We start from the raw sequence: 17883 nt of genomic DNA, 5'->3' as shown, positions 1-17883 counted from the left end.
GGTGAAGTCAGGATATCATCATTTAATTTTTTTAAATTTTCATACAAAACAAAGTTTATAAAATCAGATTGTATGAATTAATATTAAATTAACATTAAAATAATTAAAATGACGATATCAATTTTCTGACTTCACCATACCATTTATTGTTAACATAGGCTAGTGTCAGCTTATCATTTACCTAACACCCTGTATAGATAGGATAGCATTAAAACAGCAAGTTATGAGTTTCCTTATCTTTATTAACCATTTCAGCGCCACGGTCTTTTAAAGAAGACAATAATCTAATCACAACATTTTCTTCACTAAAAGTAGGAAGGTAGGGTAAGGTGGGGCACAATGTTACAATGCACATTTCTCCGTCCCTTTCTATTAATTGTTTGATGTTGGTATACACGTAACTATGTCAAGCTCATAAGCCGCCATCTTTGAACCGTTGTTCCTGCCACAGTTTGTACCGCGCTTGAAAATTAACAAACAAAAATTGTTTTTGTGTTATTAAACGTCGAAAAAACCGTTTCAAAGTTTTTAATTTTTTGCCGGACGTGTTGTATTCAGGTCAATGTTGATATTTTTATTAATTTTTATGTTTATTTAGCTACATATTACCGTTGAATTGTTTGTTGTAAAATAACTTAAAATATTAATTCGAATTTTTCAATTTGGTTTGCCTCTCTGGGGCACTGTGTTACGGGGCACTGTGTGACACTGTAAAAGTCAGCCCCAATTACAAAATGTTTTTGTACCATTTCAAGGTATTAAAAGAAAATGGTGCGGAATCGTAAGAGAAAGACAGATTATGGTCTTTACAGTGAAAAAGATATGGCAGAAGCGATTTTGATGGTTGAAAGCATTATTTTTGAAAATTACTGCCAGATATTGAGGATACGACGACGACGTTAGCTACTTACGTCGAAATGGCAAAATTGACAATCGTCTCTATTTTCCACTTGAACCGAACCTACTATTTTGTTGTAACATTGCGCCCCTTACCCTGTAACAGTCTACCCCAGATACGGGGCTCAGTGTTACAATCGACTGATTTATTTAAAGTACAATTTAAATTTAGTAGTTCCTAATAATGTTAATGTTTAAGCTATTTCAATTAGAGGGATTGTTAAAGTTTATTTTTATACCAAAAACTAGCGGCCGCCCGCGACTTCGTACGCGTGGATCCTGTTTTACCCCCTTTTCCCGAATTTTCTTTGCTATAAACCTCACGGAGCCCGAGACCTTTCCAACGAATGCAAAACCGTGGAAATCGGTTCGTGCGTTCTGGAGTTATAGCGTCAGGGAGGAAAACCCGACTTATTTTTATATACCTAGTAGACTAGCTGATTGAAACAATATTTTTGTCATTCTAGTCCCATACATTTTTTTTTGTAACACTGTGCCCCATCTTACCCTACATTTAACAAATCATCAACCACATTCGTGTCATCCAATATTTTCGGAACTTTGCTTCGCTATTCTTCGCACTGTTCGGTCTACGTACCTACATTGCACAAACGCGTCCGTCAGCATTTTCGCGCATTGGCCTACTTTTTCATTTTAACCATAATTTTAGTTTTATATTCAGTACACGTCGAATCACCATACCAATCGCGAGTGCTCATTACTATTCGACCATTTTAGCGTAATATTAATTATTCGCAATATATGTAGTTATATTTTCTACCAGTGACTTTCATTCATCTATCTACCATCTTCTTTAAATGAGCGGACAGTAACCGAACACACTGTAATTTCAGACACACTTATAACAACAAAATAAAATTAACTGGAGTAAAATACTTAATCCCACTTTCTGTTTACAACTTAAACAAGTGGGTTTGAGTTATAATAAATTTCGTTTGTCACAAATCGTCATAAATTATAGCCTTTATGTTAATTTGGGTTATAAACAGTAATACTGTAAAGTTTCATCAAAATCTGTAGTTTTTGCGTGAAAGAGTAACAACTTCCAGACATTTTCAAACTTTCGCATTAAAATATTAGTAGGATTTACTACACTTCAATGAGAATGTCATGTCACAATAATTTATAACGATTATGATCTTTAGTCGCACTAAATCACCACTATTTACATTTAACCAAATTTTTTATACGTAAAACATAAGTGGCGACATCTAAGATACGCCACTACAAATGTGTACCAACAGATGGCGCTGTTACGAATGCACTATGCTATGGCATACCTACTCCACCGCACGTAGAATCCTGCATCGCGGTGTCGGAGTTTTCTACCCTGCCAAATTTAAATAGACAAACCAAGTTGGCCCTTGGTCCCCGAGCCCCCGCTCGAAAGGAAGCACTAAAACCTAGCTTCCATAATGTGGATGAACATTATATCCCACATTGGTGACCCCGACGTGATGTGAGATGTGTGTGACCTACTTAGTTCCATCACCACTATCTTCGGTGATCTTCGGAATCTAATATTAAAATCATAAATAATAAATTAATTTTACTTAGGTATTTCTTGCTTTTTAGTTAACTAATTATTACCTACCTTGATAAAATTCCCTGCATAATACAGGTTACCATATCGGCAACCTAAAAATACCTTAAACCGTCAGCCCACCTTAAAAACATAAAATAATACAACTGTTGGTCTATTTGTACCTATAATATTTAAAGAATTACCCTCCAACTCCTAAGCGTTAAGGAGTTGTACCTACCATCACCAGTTCATCATGATGAGATGATGACTATCTGATGCAAACACTTGAATAACTTTATTTATTTATTTTATGGAAAACAAACAGCATATAATATTATGTATTATTAATAGATGAGGCGGTTTATAAACTATACTTATCTATAAAATTAAAAGTCTTCCAACTTCTAAGCATTAAGGAGTTTTTCCTTTATCGTCAGCTCATTAATTTGAGATGACGATTTCCATCATCAATACTTGAATAACTTCAGAAAAAATATGAAAAACGATATACGTGCCTATAAAATTTGAGGGTTGCCCTCGATTTCCCTAGGATCGCATCATCAGATCCTGACTTGGTGACAATGGGACCATCTCAGAAGTGTACCCCATCGAACAACCGAACGGTCACGGCTCAAGATTTTTTTGTCCATTTCGGCGTTCTTTTTACTCTTTTGACGTTGCGTTGACAGTTTTTACCTAAATTCGCGCGGAATATTTTTGTGAAATGGCTCTTAACTCTTCCAAGAAAGCCCTTAGTATACCTAATTTAGTTTGGTACATGATAGATTTTAAGTAGGTAGGAATAGGAAGGTAGTAAAAGTATTTATTGAATAAGAAGCAACGAATTAGTACAAGTTGACTATATTCTCAATCCAATTTCGGTAATAACCAATGTGAAGTATCACGAGAGGTAAATGTCCGCTCTTGTCTCCCCAGGCGACGAGCCCCTTGACCTCGGCGCCGACTAGCATCGCGGAGCCGTGCTCTGCAACGGTTGCAGTACAAATGACTTTTTTGTCCCAAAATTGTGATGTCAAATCAACATGTTTTAAATAAAGGTGGACGTGCACTTGTCCGCGCCGCACGCGCCGCAGTCATCGCATTTTCTCATAGCCTCGCGCACTTGCCCGCATCGTACTCGCGCGCCGCACCTGCCGTCCGCATCGAACGCGACGAATTTCGCGATGCTCTATCTATACTATTTCATATAAAGATTTATAAAGTGCGATGACTGCGGCGCAGTGGCTGATTTACAGTTTTTCCGCCCGTAGGCTAGCATGGCGTTGGATTTTTATTTAACTTTTATCTTCTGAAATCGAGTAAGCGTCATCTGAAATCTGCCGCCCCTAGGACGCTGCCGCCCCTAGGCCGCGGCCTATACGGCCTATTGACAAATCCAGAGCCCCGATTACGGTAACTTTTAACGTCTACAATCCAGACACGCTTCTCGATTCTGCGATACGATTGGTCGTTCAACAGCGTATGTCAGCTGTTTTGACCAATCGTATCGCAGAATCGAGAAGCGTGTCTGGATTGTTGACGTTAAAAGTTACCGTAATCGGGGCTCAGGACTGCTGCGGTGCGTGCGGCGCGGACAGGTGCGCGTTCACCTTTAGTGTTACCAACCAATAGTATAGTTTTTCTTTAATTGCATGCAGAATTCATAAGATCTTAGTTCGAGGACTGGATTCATATACTGCCGACAGCGTTGTAAGGGTACGGGGCTCACAGGAACGTCCATAGGCAACCCTGCAAACAATCCTGGTAATATCATAGGCGCATGTACTAGGTATTCTACTTAGGTTCTTCTGGCTGATCCTAATTACCTACTTACTCCGCCTCTAAACAAACCCTAAACCAGTACGGGGCAGCTAAAGACACGTTACCTGTGATGCCCTCCCATCCCACCACTGACAGGTTGTGCGCGTTCATTTGTAGGTATTCGTCGCTCACATCTGCATCGTCCACTGCCAACATAATTGTTGATTATGTTCATGGTTTTGTATGACAAACGGTATCATTAATTAATAGGTTACAGATTAAAACTGCATCTATCCGAAATCAATGTTTCCGGCCTCTATTAGTATTCCATATACATTATTTAATTTGAATTGGAAGAAAAATAAATTCTATAATTTTTTTTAAAAAAATCTCAAAAAAATTTTGACCTCTTTTTTGTCGATAAAAATAGGTCTAGTTTAATCTATTTTCATATGTACACTTTAACGTGACTCACACTGTATAATAGAGAGAGATGGCAACTAATGTATCTATATGTTACTGTAAAAGCTCGAATTGCAGTAAATCCTAAGATATTCCAGTAAAACCTAAGATCTACCAATTCCTAATGGTAAATGTCCCAAAAGGTTTGCGATTCGAACTCTTACCACCATTTCGTTGGTAAATCTTAGGATTTACATTAATGGCACGGTAAATGTTGAAAAACAAAACATGTCAAGACGTTCTCAGGGCATCTCATCATCATCATCATCATCATCAGAAATTACTTCAATTGGAAAAAAATCGAATCTATCTTAATATTGAAGTTGCCCTCTTTGTATTTCTAGTCGCTCACTTAGTAAAGTAATCGCACGGACAGAATTTTAATATCTAAAATGGATTAAACATAACCCACTCTTTGTAAGCTCGTTCTGCATTTGATTATTAATCAATATTCGTCGTTAGTTAAGTTAATTTTTCGCTTACTCAAATTCATACCGCTCAAGTTATTAAAACAGTATGCCATCATCAGTCGCTAAGTTATTTTTTAGTCGATCGTTTTATAATTCCCCATTAAGAATTACTCATTGTTTTATTCCTAAAACCAACATCTACCAGCTGACAGAGGTAAAACCTAGCATATACTGAATTAGAATGGTAAAAGCTCGAAAAAATCGTCGTATTTTCAGTAATACTTACATTTACCAACTCATGTCGGTAAATCCTAAGACTTACACTTAAATCTTAAGATTAACCGTAGTTCGAGCTTTTACAGTAACATATACAATTAATTAGGTACATTATGAGAGCCTGAGAGACTTATTTCCAAGGTAATTTATCATTAAGGTAATCATTTGTAGTGTAATAAGCTTTTTTTTAGTAAGTAAGTGTTCTTTAACTATACTTTTAAATATATTAATGGGTAGTTTTTTATAGTCTTCAGGAACTTTGTTATAATAGTGAATACTCTCATCTGTCCCTTAAAAGTACCATATACTTTTTGAAGTCTAAGATTAGGTATAGCTAATTTATTTTTGTTTCTCCTCCTACAAGCCTCCTGTCCCCTAACTGGTGAATATGTCAATATGCATTTTCCTGACGTGAAAAAAAGAGTATAATAATACCGTCGGAGTATTTTTTACGAGTAGGTAGGTAGGTCCTACCACAGAATAAGTAATAGTACAGGTACAGAAGGATTACTCCGCAAGACGATTTAAATAAATGCGAGTCTTGCTACGACGCGATACAGTGGAATTCAGCTCGCACAGCACTAAGTACCTACAATTTTATTCACCTACAAGTTTTGTCTCTTTCTATCGCGTGCCTCTGAACTCTTCTTACGCTGTTAGGGTTGCTGTCTAGTAGTGTCTAGTAAAAAAATAATTAATTTACTTATTTGTAATGAGGTACGTATCGACGCGATACAGTGGAATTCAGCTCGCACAGCACTACGTACCTACAATTTTATTCACCTACAAGTTTTGTCTCTTTCTATCGCGTGCCTCTGAACTCTTCTTACGCTGTTAGGGTTGCTGTCTAGTAGTGTCTAGTAAAAAAATAATTAATCTACTTATTTGTAATGAGGTACGTATTGATTATGGAAAACCTTGGGAGAGGCCTTTGTCCAGCAGTGTGGACGTCATTTTTGACTGAAACGAACGAACGCATTCTGAGCAGTAGTCATGGTAGGTTAGGTTCCTATACTATCCTAAGAATTATTGATTACCTACATGGCCAACATACCTTTCAGCATCTTTGGGAAGCGAAAAAAAAGATAAATCCGGTAGATTTCTTTTCGAATTTAAACACCCGAACGCCGCACAATAATATTTCTTTCTCTTTATGTCCATTTTTAAATAATACTTCGATCATAGGATTACGTACTACAACACACGACAGCGTCCTGACGGGCGCGCGCGTGACACTCGACTGATATAATACCCGCCGGCGGGGCGCTTCGCTGTAGATAATTATCGAATGTACCGCGCGGAGTGAGCCAGGCCTGAGCCCCGATTACGGTAACTTTTAACGTCAACAATCCAGACACGCTTCTCGATTCTGCGATACGATTGGTCAAAACAGCTGACGTACGCTGTTGAACGACCAATCGTATCGCAGAATCGAGAAGCGTGTCTGGATTGTTGACGTTAAAAGTTACCGTAATCGGGGCTCTGGTCCTACCTACTCTCCATTTAAAGCTAAGCGTCCACATGTCGGTATCGTACGCATCGGACGTATCGCATGCAACGGATCGTAGTATTATTTATATGGAACTCATATAAGTGCGTCCATCTGTACGCATCGTACGCATCGCACATCCTATACGATGTGTTTCGTACGATGCGTCCGTTGCGTACGATACCGACAAGTGGACGCTTAGCTTTAATGTACACTCCTTACATCGATAATCATCCGTGAAGATGGGATCTGCTTGTTCGAATAACCCTATGTTGTTGCTGAAATCCTCTCCATTAAAGTGTGAATGCACTACACCCCGGACGATGTCAGTTTCTGAAAAATATATTTTATTAAATTAAAAAGTGCAAGTTGGTGTGTCGTGTACTAATTTGGTGTTACAAACTTAGGTTTCTTTAATTAAAAAATAATTAATATAAAATCGGAATAGTTTTAACTAAAAATTTACGATTTTCGCAGACATTGCTTCGTACCAAATTTCAAGATTCTAAGTTCACGGGGAGTACCCAGTAGGTTTTGATTCCCTCGCGAGTAGGGTTGCCAGGCGTCCGGCTTTAGCCGGACATGTTTGGCTTTTTAGGGACTTGTCCGGCCAAATATTGCCTTGTCCGGCCTGTCCGGCTTTTATTAGGCTTTTTATTTGGTTGCCGCGCCAGGCGAAAGTCGAGCCACAGAATCATATGAAACGCACGCATCAGGATGTTGGATAGTAACCGATGATGATAGTACTCACTCGTGAACTGACAACTAATTGCACCCCCCCCCCCCCGTCACATGTCCGGCTTTTAGGGTAAAATGTCCGGCCAAATGAAGCACAAAGTCCGGCTTTTGTGATTTTGAACCTGGCAACCCTACTCGCGAGTGTCATTTGAGGCATAAACGGCTGTATCTTTTGATTGTGTCGGCTGTTTGATTTTTTCACAGCTCCCGGGGATGAGGGACAGTATATGTATAACTCAAAGGTGACTGACATAGTGATAGTGATCTTGAATATTCTTAAATTCTTAAATATTCTTGGACATTTTACACTGCGCCGCTAGCTCCAAACTAAGCAAAGCTTGTACTATGGGTACTAGACAACGGATATAAACATACTTAAATACTTTTTTTTTTTAAATTACATTACATACATATTATACCTACATAGAAAACACCCAGTCCCTTCACAGAAATTAGTCTGCGAGCACGTAGAATCCAATGACCCCAAGCTACCCATCTAGGGTTGCCAGGCGTCCGGCTTTAGCCGGACATGTTTGGCTTTTTAGGGACTTTTCCGGCCAAATATTGCCTTGTCCGGCTTTTTATATGGTTGTCGAGCCACAGAATCATATGAAGCGCACGCATCAGGATGTTGGATAGCATCCGATGATGATAGTACTCACTCATGAACTGACACTAATTGCACCCCCGACAGAATGTAGCGACCCGCCTCACAACTCACACGCCACTACCCCGGAGAGATTTTACTGAGCATAACAGGTCCCAGATAATATCCTTCTAATCCTACCAAGTAGCTAAGTTTAAGGTAAAGTGCAAGGTACGAAAACTATCTACAGACAGAAAAGCAAGTCACCATAATAAAATAGAGAGAGATGGCAACTATTAATACAATATTACAAAATTTCCATATCACTCACTTATTAATTTTACTTTTTGAAAATGTGTATTTGGGACTTGATATAATTATACAGGGTGGAATTTTGTAATGCCACCTGGAGGGAAAGTACTCTTAATACTGTAGATAGAAAATTTTACTGAAAGAAAACATTACTTTATTTTTGAAAAGAAAGAGAACTGCATTCAAAGATTTTTGATTTTTTTTTTCGAAAATTCACTAGCTACCATACCACGCAATTTTCTGTACACAATTAAAATAATTTAAGATTTCATGGTTTTCCTTTCATTTGATTTATCAAGTTTGTTAGAGAGATTTTATCCTTTTACTTAACCCTAACGATCGATGCAATAAAATACAGGGTGTCATTTTTAACAGATTTTAGATGGTTCGATTCCCGAGTGTGGCAAGCAAATTTTTGGAAATCTTTGAATGCAGTTCTATTTCTTTTCAAAAATAAAGTAATGTTTTCTTTGAGAAAAAAATTCTATCTACAATATTAGGGGAGAGTTCGGTATATTGTACCGCCGGGTAAATTGTACCACCCTCATATTTCGTAAAGTATTTATTGAATGTCTGTAATGAGGATCAGTACTGTTGTAGAAAATTCAATAAAACTAGTATCTACGTTAATCTTTAAGACATAAGAAAGATATATCTTTTTGAATTATCCAAATCGGACCATTACTTACGAAGATATTAAGTAATAAACATAGGCCGTTTTTGCCGCTAAAAGTCAACGTACGCAGGGCCACGTGACGTCATTATATCCGAATCGAGCGCAGCCGGCGTACTATTGGCATGGAAAATATTTTTTTCCAGCTAAACTATCAGTTTTAGAAAAAAACTTTTTATAACATTTATTCATCAAAATAAAGTAACCTATCGACCAGTAATTTTTAAAAATAAAAATTGTGAAAAATAAGTATCGCTATGTCCAAAAACCACATTTTCATAGGATTCGATGCAATGCGGAGACGCGGTTGGGGTGAGTGTAATTTAATGATTGTTTGTATTGAACATAATAATACATAATATGATGCTAATACCCAGTTTCTGGTAAATCATACCCAACTTCTGGCCGAGGGGGAAGTCATGCCCAGTTTATGACCTGGGGAGAGGAGAGGGGCGGGGTAGTCATACACAGCTTCTAGGCTAAGATTAAATAGATTTCCAGCACGGAGCGGCTGTCCTTCCTGCAGCAGCTGGCCCGCCCATGGGAACGGCGAATAGATAGGTAGGTGCGTAGGTTTAACTCAGAAAAACTAAATAACAGGTAGGTATTATTGAAATCCAATTCAGTAACCCTGTGGTACAAATTATCGAACCGGTTGGCTAAATTGGACCGAAGCTCTGAACTCGTACTTTGTTGATTTGTGCTAAATATACAACAATCATGTTAATTAATACTTATGAAATAGTAAGTTGAATAATGTATCTTTTATTATATACCATGGATATTAGCAAAAACAAAAGAAAACTATGTGTAAAATGGGATTGAAAAAAACTGGTCCAAATTAGCGGACTCTCCCTTAAGAGTACTTTCCCTCCAGGTGACATTACAAAATTCCACCCTGTATAGCATGTTGGAAACTTGCAGACTCACCAAAATAGAGATGCGAGTGTAGGCGGTATGAGATCTTCCAGGCCGACAGCGAGTGCGCGGAGAGCGGGTGCGCGCGCGCCGCCACGCAGTGCGCCGGCGCGGCCGCCCAGCGCGCGGCGACCCGCACGCCGCCGCACGCGCGCCGCCCGCCCGCGCGCACCAGCGCCGCCTGCCCGCGCCCGCTCGCCGCCTCTGCGTCACAGTCGCAAAAATCTTCGTTCTATTGGTTCTATTCACTTATCTAGACACGCGGCAGCGTGTCAAGCCAAGTTCACGCAAATGAACTGGATAGCCAGCGCCGAGTGTAATATTACACGAACCATTTGATGCCACTTTTGACCCTTCTCTAACTCAAAACCTCTTTAACGTAAACACATAAAACTAGGGGAAAGTAGTACGAGATGATCCCCTTAAGCGGGAATCGCTGTAACATGCATATTTTTCCAGGTAAACCAAAAATAAAGACGACTACTACTAGTATATTAATCTATCCAACTTTCCTAATACTCAAAATCAGAAATTAATTGAAGTTTTAATAAAATATTAAATTTTTTGCAAAACCTTACAAAGTAATCATCTTGTACACCCCGTGGGTAAGATGATCCCTCAGGTAGGGGTAAGATGATTCCAATGTTTTTATTCTATGATCTATTCCTTTCTTTTCTGAGTACTTACCTAATTATGTGAAAAAATCGTTCAAAAGTAGCAAAAAATATTATATTTACGAATTGATGACGAAGATAACTTGTCTTATTCTCCCTTAGCATCTGCGTTTAAATTTTAAACGCTTTTTGGTAGGTGCTGTGTTGTAAATTTAAATCAATGCATATTATTATATCAGAAATAAATTCACCAGCTTCATCACCTTATATTCCTTAATTACCATAGGTATTTTATACAGACACTCCGTATCATCTTCTTCAGACTCAGGTGAGTTATATGAATTCTCTTTCTTTTATTTACTTCCCTATACCTAGTAGGTATAGGGTCCACTGCCTTTTTTGTTTTGATCCCCAGGGATCATCTTGTACATATACAGTGTGAGTCACGTTAAAGTGTACATATGAAAATATATGAAACTAGACCTATATTTGAAAATTATAAATAACTTGAAAAAATCGAACTGCCTAAGGCGGGAATTGAACCTATAAGACCCTAATAGACCTATATTTATCGACAAAAAAGGAGTCAAATTTTTTTTGAGATTTTTTTTTAATTTTTTATAGAATTGTTTTTCTTCCAATTACTTATCGTAAAGAAAACGTAATAACTTTTAAACTAACCGGTATATCCTGATGAAATAAAAACAGTATTAATGCTAAATAACAGGCGATACTAAAAAAAAATAATACACAAAAAATGCCAACAAATAATAAAAAATGATACTTTTTGAAAAAAATCTGCTTTTAAATTCGTGTTTTTTTGGTTATTTGATAAATTTCTCCAAAAAATGCCCCTATAACCGGTGGTTTTTATTACTTTGTATTATTCTCTATCGTATTATCTTTGTAAAACCAAAAATCGCATGTCTATATCCCTATCACAACATTTGCTATGATCGTTTGAACAAAGGCCTGCCACAACATTATTCTCCGCTACAGGTAGAGACAATTTTAATTTTAACTAAAATGCTTATTTTACTTCGAAATCTTTTGTTTTTATTTGAAATCTAACTTGTCTTTATCAATACTACAAATCTAGAGCCATTTTCAGTTTCGTTGTTAACGAAGCGTTGAATGGCGCGCCCGGAGAGGCTTAGTTCAAACGATCATTGCAAACGTTGTGATAGGGATAGAGACATGCGAATTTTGGTTTTACGAAGGTAATACGATAGAGAATAATACAAAGTAATAAAAACCACCGGTTATAGGGGCATTTTTTGGAGAAATTTATCAAATAACAAAAAAAACACGAATTTAAAAGCAGATTTTTTTCAAAAAGTATCATTTTTTATTATTTGTTGGCCTTTTTTGTGTATTTTATGTATTTTTTTTAGTATCGCCTATTATTAAGCATTATTATTGTTCTTATTTTATCAGGCTATACCGCTTAGTTTAAAAGTTATTACGTTTTCTTTACAATAAGTAATTGGGAGAAAAAAAAACTCAATAAAAAATTAAAAAATATCTCAAAAAATTTTTGACCTCTTTTTTGTCGATAAAAATAGGTCTAGTTTCAACTATTTTCATATGTACACTTTAACGTGACTCACACTGTAGAAAGGAATCCTCTTGCCCCAAGTCCCACTTTTTGTTCAATGTTTGCTAACATAATCTACAAGTAAGTACGCGACTATTTTCACATGACCAAAATATTAAAATTAAACATAATAGAAAACCTCAAACAGAACAGTTATTACATAATTTAATATTGTTTGAATAAAAGTAACATAAGCTCAAAGACTCTCCTCTTAGATCAGCCACATACACAATTTTAAAATAGACGTCGTGTATCGCTCACGCGACCATTTCACCATTGGGTACGATATGACTGAGGCGGGGAGGTGTCCCTGTGGGCTGAGCTGAGTGTGAGTTTATATCAAACGCGCTCACTAGTGATGCAAAATGTATAAAAATTTTAGTTTTTGAACGTTCCCGCTAGGGGCGCTGTGCATTCCGTCATACATTTAATGTCATTTTTTGACGCGCTCAACCAGTGGGTCTAGACAAAGTGCAAATTATAATCGCAAAGCAGTCGAAAAGCCCATTTTTTGTATGGAGTTTTGACGGATTCGATNTCCCGCTAGGGGCGCTGTGCATTCCGTCATACATTTAATGTCATTTTTTGACGCGCTCAACCAGTGGGTCTAGACAAAGTGCAAATTATAATCGCAAAGCAGTCGAAAAGCCCATTTTTTGTATGGAGTTTTGACGGATTCGATTTTCGATTCGATCAAAAAGTGCGTTTTGTCTAGGGGGGCAGCCCCCTTAGACAAAACGCACTTTTTGATCGAATCGAAAATCGAATCCGTCAAAACTCCATACAAAAAAGGGGCTTTTCGACCACTTTTCGACTGGTTTGCGATTATAATTTGCACTTTGTCTAGACCCACTGGTGAGCGCGTTTGATGTAAACTCACACTAGGCCACACTATGTTTTACCAGTGAAAGAAATTACCTACATAAATGACGTTAGTGGTTTCAGCACAATCGCGAAGGATCATCTTACCCCAGGGGATTAACAGACAGACAGAAGATCCCGAGATTACGTCCCTTACAATTTAACAAATATACCTACAAACACACAAACTTTACCTCTTTATAATATTAGTATATATAATAAATATTTTTAATTCTGATAAAAACTGTCCTATGGTACCTGAACTTACCGTGAACTTGTCCTTGGGTACCGTACCATGGGCCACCCCTAAGCCGCCTATTTAATTTTATATTTAACCTACATAAATGATTTCGTACTTATTTATCACATTTATCGTATGTAACATAGACACGACTCTTTACAAAACCCTAGAAAAAATTCAAAGGTGTTAGATCCCATGACCTTGGCGGTCGGGCCTTTTGAAAGTTTCACTGTGACATGGTTTCACGCAAATCATCTGAACGTTACACGCGCTGCAGCACTGTCTTCATCCATATCACCATAAATTCCAATTAGTTTACAAAAAAAAACGGTTACCTATCATGCGCCAAAACCGCTCACAGGGAGACTATTAAGTTGACCATAATCTTTCCACAAAAGTCGATAGATACATCATGGTTCCTACAATCTGTAGAACCACAATTAACCCGTAGAGCAATGGTAAAGCGAGTATTTTGTAAATTATGTAGGGTTACAATAAACTAACATCTGACATTTGAAACACGCGCCATTAAACTAACAACTAAAAATGTACAGCGTTGCCAAGCCGTTAGATTTTTAAAAGACTGGCTGCCTTCTAACACATAGGATCGACTGTATGCACAACTATCCTAGCGAACACCACTGTCTACGGTAAAAACAAAACTCTAACCCTTTACTAATAAAAGTTATTTACTCGTTGAACACTTGATTAAAGTGACGTTAAAGTTTGTGACTCCTGGCAAGTAGGCAGGTATAGCAGCATCTGGATGTTCCAATTCATCAGCGTGAGTAGGTATCTCCTGAATCTCAAACCCCATAATACTAAACAAAGAGACAAGACACTCGGAACCATAGATGAAATGCCACTCCCTGTGTAAGTTATCTTTTTTCAACTGTAATCTATACTAATATTATAAAGCTGAAGTTGTGGAAGATGACGCTCAACCACCATAAGGAAGCTATGGTGTTAGTGCAATTGTTTTATATTTTTTTTTTTTTTTTTTGAAGGGACGCGCGCTGGTAGCTTGAGGAGCTTTTCCAGCTTCACCGGGCAGAGTGGCGAGTACAGAAGGTACTCTAGCCGTTTGGCGATCGTCGGTGCGCGTGCCGACGAGGCCGAGTGTGGGCTTCGCGAAGCGAAGCCCAGGCTCGTCCGCGTCGGTCGCAGACCGACGTTCGCGATCGGGCCGTATCGAGCGCATAAGGCGCCCGATCAGTGGCGAACCCAACTAGAGGGTTGCCCACCGCGGTGTTGGACCAAAGTCCAGCCTACGGCGGGCTCACTCTAGTGGGCCCGATCGAGGGGACTACGGACGCGGCCTGAGGGCNATCTTGGTTTGTCTATATATACTGGGCAGGGTAAAAAACTTCGTCACCGCGATGCAGGATTGTATGCGCGGTGGAGTTTGCCATAGTAAGATCGTAACAGCGCCATCTGTTGGTACGGTTTGTAGTGGCGCAATTTATTAATCACAGTTTGTTTATTTGGTTGAACGCGCTAATCTCAGGAACTACTGGACCAATTTGAAAAATTCTTTTTGTGTTGGATAGTCCGTTAATCCCTGAAGGCTTTAGGCTATATATCATCACGCTAAGACCACTAGGAGCGGAGCACCAATGAAGAATGTTTCAAATCAGTGATTTTTTTCCTTTTGAGAGCTGACGCTGCGTAAACGGTTAAAGTTTCGCATAAATTATGTATGATAGGATTTTCCCCTTTAAAAGTTCTACAAAAAAGTCCGCGACAGCATATGTCTATCTTTTATGGTTGGCTCACTGTAACCTTTTTGTCTGGATGTCTGGATGTTTGTTCCTCTTTCACGCAAAAACTAATAAACGGGTTTTGTTGAAACTTTACAGTATTATTATTTATAACCCAGGCTAACATATAGGCTACAATTTATGATGATATGTGACAAACTAAATTTCAATAAATAGTTAAGAGGTGAGAAATATCTTTAAAAACGCCATCTATCGACGTGCTTTTGACGGTCGTAAACATTCATGAGAGCGAAGCCGTGAAACATATCATTAGTCCTAATTAGGAACTAAATATTACATTTATAGAACTGTTCATAATATTTAAAATTTAGTCAATAAAGATATTTTATGTAATTGAATAATTCACTGTGTTTAAACGAGCAAATCAAAGTCTAAATTAGTGACCGCCATCTATCGACGTGCTTTTGCGGTCGTTAACATTCATGAGAGCGAAGCCGTGAAAAGTATCATTAAAAATTTATGTAATTGAATCATTCACTGTGTTTAAACGATCAAATAGTATTCAAACATTTAGATAATAACGTTAAAAACCATTTAAAAATCCTATGAGAACTTTTTCGACTTCTACACGGACAAAGTCGCGGGCAAAAGCTATTTGTAAAATCATCATCATCATCATCATCATCATCATCATCATTTCAGCCATAGGACGTCCACTGCTGAACATAGGCCTTTGTAAAATAATTAGACTAAATTATTAAAAGTGCCTACACCCAAAGTCATTAGTCCACGCGGACGAAGTCGCGGGCACAGCTAGTGTAATAAAATAAATAAGTTGAGGCGCGAGAGACCATAGGTCGGAATATCTACCCTGTCTTCAGGTCTTTGATCGAAGATATTATTTTATAATATCCACTAAACTGCGCAAACTCGGGATACCTACTTAGCTCTAATGACATATAAGTCTCAAAATCCTTGCCTTGTTTCATCGAGCGCCTTCAATTAGGTTCAATTCGATCTCGCTAAGGAATCTCGTAGGTACAGAAGTTCTGGGCTATGTAGGTACCTACCTTCTTTCCATCTTCTCAGCACCAGCCCATATTATGCTGTCCAGAAGTTGGTGGTGGTAAGCTACATTTGGAACGTGTATAGGTGCCTCGAAAAGGGCCTATTATACTACTGAAGAATTTGAAGTAGAGCACGCACGGGAGGGAGCGCGCGCGCGGCGGGAGACGCGCCACGCGTCGCCGGCGTGCGGCGCGCGCCACAGGTGTGCGAAGTACACCAGCACCAGCACCAGCATTAATACAAATGTCACAACTAAATGTATAAATAGACATTTTTCACCTCGCGAAAATTTTGACTCCTTTCTAATATTTCCCCTAGATGACATGTTTGTTAAAAACACGCAAATCGACGTGGTCACGATTTGAGACTGAGGTCTACTTTGACCAACAAACGAGTTTAACAAACATTTAGGTTCATGGTGCGGAATGTTGTTGTTTCCACAACAGATAACTACTTATAGGCTAGTAGAATTAAACATGAAAAGTAATCAAATCGGTAACAATTCCTAATAAAAAAATACTGCCCTACTCGAACAAAAATTGGCATTTGAACTACAATATTTTACAAACGGATCCCTAAATCGAAAAAAGTCTTTAAAACTCCTAAGCCATTTTAAAAGACCTATCATATAGAAGATGAAAAAAATGACCCACTTTACATGTAGGGGAGCGAGCTACACTAAAAATTTTTTTTTTCTAAATTTTATTCTACCACTTTCTCGGCATGATTAATAGCAAAACCTCGGACGGACATGACGAAACTATAAGGGTTCCTTGTCAGCAGGACTAAGGAACCCTAAAACGAATCCAAAAAAAGCGCATTAAAAATAGAAAAATAATTTCGTTAATAAATAATCTTTGGCAGTCTAGGTGACAGTTAAGCTGACTATAGTCGTACTAGGTTTGGCTTAAAATTTTAGGCCATTCATTGGCGAGCATAAACCCCAAAAATTATAATAAATATTTTTTAAAAACAAGCTTTATTCTAAAATGCAGTTGTACCTACTAAAACGAAAAAAATAATTTTATGCAAGGTTCAAATAATTTCGAAAGCTTGTAAATACTTATCACACATGAAATTTATTCCTCTTTTTTCTGTTTGCGCTACAAGCTTTCGAAATTATTTGAACCTTGCATAAAATTTTTTTTTTCGTTTTAGTACAACTGCATTTTAGAATAAAGCTTGTTTTTAAAAAAGTTTTTTTATTATAATTTTATTTCATACTTTTTAGTTGTTTCTCAATCTCAGGGCCCTGGTCATCATTTAGCACCAAAGTGATCGGGAAGACAAATCCAACGAACCCAAACTCGATAAGATTCCACCGTTTCGTTTAGGAGTTCCTATGGCCACCTCCAGACTCCTTCATCAGGACCCTGGACATCATCTAGCACTAAAGTGCTCTAAAAGACAAATCCAACGAACCCAAACTCGATGTGTTTGCGCCGATTCGTTTAGGAGTTCCTATGGCCACCTCCGGAATCCATCATCAGCAGGACCCTGGAAATTATCTAGTAGTAAGTGCTTGAAAAGACAAATCCAACGAACCCAAATTCGATGCGATTGCGCCGTTTCGTTTAGAAGTTCCTATGGCCACCTCCTGACTCCATCATCAGACCAGCTCAATGGTACCATAATATTGCATTATCATCGTACTTACTTAAGTAGGTATACCAAATTTCAGCTCAATCAATGCAAGATTTGTCCCAGTCCCAC

At 38.1% G+C, this 17883-nt stretch overlaps 1 protein-coding gene across 1 annotated transcript; it reads right to left on the bottom strand.

Annotated features, from left to right (window-relative positions):
- Positions 1–2960: 2960 nt before the first annotated feature.
- LOC114357604 (complement factor D-like) lies at positions 2961–16405 on the bottom strand. The gene is made up of 6 exons (XM_028311306.1): positions 16309–16405; positions 10081–10272; positions 7064–7174; positions 4330–4410; positions 4070–4192; positions 2961–3428 (listed from the first exon to the last, which is right to left on the bottom strand). The coding sequence occupies exons 1-6, from the start codon at positions 16403–16405 to the stop codon at positions 3289–3291; spliced, it is 744 nt and encodes a 247-aa protein (XP_028167107.1). The 3' UTR covers positions 2961–3288.
- Positions 16406–17883: the final 1478 nt, after the last annotated feature.

This window comes from Ostrinia furnacalis, unplaced genomic scaffold (assembly GCF_004193835.3).
Source record: "Ostrinia furnacalis isolate ACB-3 unplaced genomic scaffold, ASM419383v2 OfSCF3271, whole genome shotgun sequence".
Lineage (NCBI taxonomy): Eukaryota > Metazoa > Arthropoda > Insecta > Lepidoptera > Crambidae > Ostrinia > Ostrinia furnacalis.
This window is presented reverse-complemented; position numbering and strand designations above follow the sequence as displayed.

What these genes read in the sequence shown, in the direction of transcription:
- LOC114357604 (XM_028311306.1), bottom strand. Translation starts at nt 16,405, where the DNA reads ATGCTGGTGCTGGTGCTGGTGTACTTCGCACACCTGTGGCGCGCGCCG. An exon ending in CCGCGCGCGCGCTCCCTCCC is followed by an intron (nt 10,273 to 16,308) that starts GTGCGTGCTCTA and finishes ACTGTGACGCAG; the next exon opens with AGGCGGCGAGCGGGCGCGGG. An exon ending in CTTCACGGATGATTATCGAT is followed by an intron (nt 4,411 to 7,063) that starts GTAAGGAGTGTA and finishes TTATGTTGGCAG; the next exon opens with TGGACGATGCAGATGTGAGC.